This window comes from Mytilus edulis, chromosome 14 (genome assembly GCF_963676685.1).
Source record: "Mytilus edulis chromosome 14, xbMytEdul2.2, whole genome shotgun sequence".
Taxonomy (NCBI): Eukaryota; Metazoa; Mollusca; class Bivalvia; order Mytilida; family Mytilidae; genus Mytilus; species Mytilus edulis.
The window spans coordinates 2,188,269-2,195,123 of NC_092357.1; the positions used below are offsets into that span (position 1 = coordinate 2,188,269).

The 6,855-nt window shown below is 35.2% G+C and overlaps 1 protein-coding gene across 1 annotated transcript; it reads right to left on the bottom strand.

The window, feature by feature from the left end:
• Positions 1-3,364: 3,364 nt before the first annotated feature.
• On the bottom strand, positions 3,365-4,925 carry LOC139503370 (spidroin-1-like). The gene is made up of 2 exons (XM_071293141.1): positions 4,439-4,925; positions 3,365-4,374 (listed from the first exon to the last, which is right to left on the bottom strand). Exons 1-2 carry the CDS (start codon positions 4,923-4,925, stop codon positions 3,365-3,367), a joined length of 1,497 nt encoding a protein of 498 aa, XP_071149242.1.
• Positions 4,926-6,855: the final 1,930 nt, after the last annotated feature.

Genomic DNA, 6,855 nt, shown 5'->3' on the forward strand with positions numbered 1-6,855 from the left:
AAGTTTAGAATTTTTTAAGAATCAACATATGGTTAATATCCCGACGCGAGTACTAAATGTCGTTCAAAGTATTTACAACTCTATAACAAAAATTAACATAATGACATATAAAAGAACAATAACACATTGGCGGGATCTTTAAAAGCACATAGTCGCGTAATATGAACCAAAGAAACACAAACATACAAACAACACCAGTTAAAATGAAAGATAATCCAAACCCACTGAAGGGATGTATAAGTACCGAGCCACGTTAAATGATATCATAGAAAACAGTAAAAATGATATTAATAATAGAACAAAGACAAATAATAGAATAATATAACATGTTGCTTAGATGATAAAGAAGGTCTTGGTACCTTCCGAAGAACCTTTTTAGAAAAAGGACAAGACGTTCTTTGACATACCCCTAGTTCATCAACATTCTGCTCAGACACTGATGACGTTTTACGAAGTCTGAGTAGGAGCTGCAAGCTCTTGAATATCGAATAAGTTGGGAAATTTATATCCCAACAACAGGTGAAGTAAGATTATTGCTACTAAGGTGGGGGAAATTGATAATTTCAAATTTAAAATCGTATCGTTTCGTTTGTCATATATTCTGGTACTGAGATGACTGTGTATTTCAAATTCGAGGTATAAGTCTAACAATGAGGCGGTCGAAACTTAGTCTGTTGTTTCTTTAATTTCTAGTTCTGGGGGATATATTAATGGAACCCAATCAGAAAAGTTCGGATTGTAATGGTAAGAACATCATCAAAATATCTGAGAGTGAATTTAAATAATCTGGCTTCTTTGATCTTCTTGTTTGTGAGTGTCTGAAGGAACTCCGTTTCATATAATAAAATAAGGCGAGGTCGGCAAAGAGAGGCGCGAAGTTAGTTCCTATAGAAATACCAACAATTTGTTAAAAAATTCTACCTCCAAATTCAACAAATATGTTGTCGATAAGAAACTCCAACATACTGATCACTTGTCCCTCTGTTTAGCATGTTTTACCCTTTTGTTCACTTTTAACAAAATTTGGCTTATCCAAAGGAATAAATTTATAGCATATGCTACCATAAAGGCACAATTGTGGATTATTTCTTTCAGGCTATATTTTCAATTTCATACATGGGAATGGTGGTATACAGGCTTGAAAAATCAAAAGTTTTGACAGAACTTATTTCAGAAAAAGAACGATATTTAAATTTATCTAGAAGTTCTTTAGAATATTTTCGAATCCACAAATGTTTAATACCGCTACCCGAGTAAACAGTTTTACAGCATTTCTGAAGTTTAAATTTCGGAAATACTCTATGATAATGTAAGGAAATAATTGGAAATAAAAAAACACAAAAAAAAACGTTTAGTTTCATAGTTAAGCAACATTAAAATTCATAAATAGTATTACGCTATAATCAAATTAGTTAAACGAATTCTAAATTTTGTGAAAGATCATACCATTCAAGTTATATCGTAATTGAATAATATTTCAATTCTGGTATCTATGATGAGTTTAATCTTAATACTAGGTTATCACTTAATCAGGACGGGGTAATTGATAGGTAATATGTCTGCATAGAACTATTTGATACGAGGTGAACAAGGTAGTCCACATTTATATCATACATATTTTTGCATATTTGATGTGTACATGTACCAATCACAACGGTATCTGTAATACAAAAGCTTTGGAAGGGAGTAACGAGTCAGCCTACTTACATTGTTTCATATCAGTAATGAAAGTAGTAGTGAATAGTAAAATCACAAAAATACTGAATTTCGAGTGACAAGTATGAGGTTATGCTAGACAAAAAAAAAACCAGGCTTAATCTAGCATTTTCTACATAAGAAAATGTCCGTACCGAGGCAGGGATATAATAGTATCTGTTGTAAGAATATCGTAGTATTAGGTTTAGCTAGACAAAATAAAATGTCCGTACCAATTTAGGGATTTGATAGTTACTGTTGTTAGAATATCTCGCTAAATAATTCAAAATTTGGTGACCGTTTTGAACGCTTCTATCCCATCTAACTAGAGATAAAGGATACAAATGATACAGCTAAGTATGCCTGATATCTTTTTGAAACAAAACATTTGTATGTAGAAACATGACAGCAGCTCCTGCATACGGGGTATATATCTCCAAATTGATACGATATTCCAAGGCTTGTATTTCCTATCATGGTTTCCTTGATAGAGGGTTGCTGCTTACAAGGAAGCTGTTAACCTAAACAAAACGCGCGTCTGTCGTATTCAATTATAATCCTGATAACTTTGATAACTACTAACACCACTGGGTCGATGCCACTACTGGCGAACGTTTTGTCCCCGAGGGTATCACCAGCCTAGTAGTCAGCACTTTGTTGTTGACATGAATATTGATTATATGGTCATTTTCATAAATTTTCTGTTACAAAACTTTGAATTGTTCGAAAAACTAAAGATTTTCTCATCCCAGGAATAGTTTCCCTAAGCCGTATTTTGCACAACTTTTTGGAATTGTGGGTCCTCAATGCTTTTCAACTTTGTACTTGTTTGGCTTTTGAACTATTTTGATCTGAGCGTCACTGATGAGTCTTTTGTAGACGACACGCGCGTCTGACGTATTTGATTATCATCCTGGTACCTTTGATAACTATTAAACCAAGAGTTCCAAATTATGCAGTTAAAAAAATGCCTTCGTAAATTTTACGGACGCCATCACGAGTTGGTTGAATGCTATGGAATTATCGTTTCACAAATAATATCAGATATGTTCATTATTTTGTAACTACAATCCCTTTCACTTTTTACGAATGGGACCTATTGGTATAGACTATTTACCTGATTTGTAATAACATGAGCAAATCGACGGGTGCCACATACGGAGCAGGATCTGCTCTCCCTACCAGAGCCACAGAGACCACCACCAATTTTGGTGGGATTAGTATTGCTCTGTCATTAGTTTTCTATGTTGTTTCTTGTGTACTATTATTTGTCTGTTTGTCTTTTTCATTTTTAACCATAGCGTTGCCAGTTAAATTTCGATTTATGAGTTTGGATGTTCTGTCGCCTTTATTTAGCACTCATTTATATATATTTTTTTGTAATATCACTAAAAATAAAATTAACTCCGAGGAAAACTCAAAACGGAAAGTCTCTTATCAAATGGCAGAATCAAATGATAAAACACATCAAACGAATTGACAACTCTTATACCAAGGCTCAAGGAATACCCACATTTTATCGCTGTATTAAAGGTCAATTGGTGACCATCGGCTGTTATCTGCTCTGTGGTCGGGTTGTTGTCTATTTAACATATTCCCATTTCAATTTTCATTTTTTTATACACATGATGACCGGAGTCATTAAACCCGATTCTGATCAAATGAAAAATTAATAGCACGAAGACAATAATGAGGAAAACTGTTTTGTACTAAAAAGATATAGAACTTCAGCACCTAGACACTCTACACTAAGACTATCTACACCTAGACACTCAACACCTAGACACTCTTCACCAAGACTATCTACACCTAGACACTCAACACCTAGACACTCAACACCAAGACCATCTACACCTAGACACTCAACACCAAGACCATATACACCTAGACACTCTTCACCAAGACTATCTTCACCTAGACACTCAACACCAAGACCATCTACACCTAGACACTCTCCACCAAGACTATCTTCACCTAGACACTCAACACCAAGACCATCTACACCTAGACACTCAAGACCAAGACCATATACACCTAGACACTCTACACCAAGACTATCTTCACCTAGACACTCAACACCAAGACCATATACACCTAGACACTCTACAACAAGACTATCTACACCTAGACACTCAACACCTAGACACTCAACACCAAGACCATCTACACCTAGACACTCAACACCAAGACCATATACACCTAGACACTCTACACCAAGACTATCTTCACCTAGACACTCAACACCAAAACCATCTACACCTAGACACTCTACACCAAGACTATCTTCACCTAGACACTCAACACCAAGACCATCTACACCTAGACACTCAAGACCAAGACCATATACATCTAGACACTCAACACCAAGACCATCTACACCTAGACACTCAACACCAAGACCATATACACCTAGACACTCTACACCAAGACTATCTTCACCTAGACACTCAACACCAAGACCATATACACCTAGACACTCTACACCAAGACTATCTTCACCTAGACACTCAACACCAAGACCATCTACACCTAGACACTCTACACCAAGACCATCTTCACCTAGACACTCTTCACCAAGACCATCTTCACCTAGACACTCAACACCAAGATCATCTACACCTAGACACTCAAGACCAAGACCATATACACCTAGACACTCAACACCAAGACCATCTACACCTAGACACTCAACACCAATACCATATACACCTAGACACTCTACACCAAGACTATCTTCACCTACACTCAACACCAAGACCATCTACACCTAGACACTCTACACCAAGACTATCTTCACCTAGACACTCAACACCAAGACCATCTACACCTAGACACTCAAGACCAAGACCATATACACCTAGACACTCTACACCAAGACTATCTTCACCTAGACACTCAACACCAAGACCATCTACACCTAGACACTCAACACCAAGACTATCTACACCTGGACACTCTACACCAAGACCATCTTCACCTAGACACTCAACACTAAGACCATCTACACCTAGACACTCTACACAAAGACCATCTTCACCTAGACACTCTACACCAAGACCATCTACACCTAGACACTCAAGACCAAGACCATCTACACCTATACACTCTACACCAAGACCATCTACACCTAGACACTCAACACCAAGACCATCTACACCTAGACACTCTACACCAAGACTATCTACACCTAGACACTCTTCACCAAGACCATTTTGTATATTTGTAGACATTCTACACCAAGACCATCTTGTATTATTTGTAAATTTTGTCAATAGATAATAGTAAATAACGAATCTATATTGTTAAAGGGAAATGTAAACCAACATTTATTCTTATAGTAATAATTATTGATGAAAATAATAGTAATTTGTATAGAATGAATGTTAGCAATGTCTTACCTTAAATCGCTTTGAATGTCTTTTGCTTATGTTATATTATATTGCATGAACATAAAATTCCAATATTGTGTAGCCTTAATGCATCCTTTACAATACTAGTTTACCACGGTCCATGCTGAATGTTGTCGATATGCTTGTTGATATTTGACGATACATTTACATTATTTGTTTGCAACTTAATTCGATGCACAGTTCACCTTTATCCAATTAAGGAATCTTATAATCATATTTTTTTTTATAATTATGTATGCTATAATACTAATCCTGCTTGCTGTATATATGATTGATACTTAAAGGTTTTAAGAACAATCGTGTTGATGAATCTTATGTTGATTGTTAATGAAGTCAAAGTATTTCCATTCTTATATTGGATGGATACGAATTATCTGAAATTTTTTTTTTTTACAAATTTCTAAATAAGCTATGACTGATTTCGTTTTTGATGCGTTTTTTTATTTGATTTTGCCATGTGATTATGGACTTTCCGAATTGATTTTTCTCTAAGTTCAGTATTTTTGTGATTTTACTTTTTACATGTGTATCAAGCTGTACTTTATAATATATAGATATAGGAAGATGTGGTGTGAGTGCCAATGAGACAACTCTCCATCCAAATAACAATTTAAAAAAAGAGTAAACCATTACAATGTCAATGTACGGCCTTCATCACGGAGCCTTGGCTCACACCGAACAACAAGCTTTTAATGGGCTCAAAAATTACTAGTGTAAAAACATTCAAACGGGAAAACCGTTTATATAATAACAAGTATTGGTATCCAACAAATATTATTGTCATTGTTATTAAACGTCGGATTTCATATTAGGAAATTGTATGTGTTATCGAGAATGCTAATGTATTTATTTAATATCGACTCTGCAAAGACGTTTTGGTTTTCACAATACTGTTGATTCATCATTATTCGTTGGATTCGTCGATTTTGTAGGTACAGAAGGAAACGAAATGAGATGTTCATGTAATGACTTCATCTGTATAGGCTGGCAAGCACCCTTCGGTGAAACCATTAATTCAAATATTTAGGAACGTGTAAGTTTTTCCTATTCCACGAAAATTGATACCCACGAAAATAAATGAATCCACAGTATAATAATTGATTACTTGGTTGGTATGTAACGCCTAATTCATCCCTAGGGGGCACCTTTTTGCGGTTATTCATAGCTGGACACCATCAGTTAATGCATTTGAAAATAGGGGATACTATCGAAGCTACTAAGTCTTCGACATAATTAATTTTTGTCATGATATTGACCAAACTAAACCAAACAAAACTCAAAACACTATCTCCAAGTGATTAATTGAATAGATGTTGGTTTTTCTTTCATTTTTATACATACATAAGACCGTTAGTTTTCTCGTTTGACGTGCTTTACATTTGTCATTACCAGGCCTTTTATCTATCTGACAATGCGATATGAGCTTTGCTCATTGTTGAAGGCCATACGGTGACCTATAATTATTAATTTCTGTGTCATTTGGTCTCTTGTCGAAAGTGTTTGCATTGGCAACCATACCACATTTTTTTTTACATAAATCGTTCGACAGCAACCATACCTCATTTTTTTTTACATATATCGTTCGACAGCAAGAGCTATGTTTTCAGTGTAAGGATCCACAGTAGAAACAGTTCTTTATCTTTTGATAATTAAAGTATTTAAGAAACAATATTAACGTTCTCTAAACAAGTAAAATAAATACTGCTACTATCTCCAAGTGATTAATTGATCTGATGTTTCTGTGTATTTA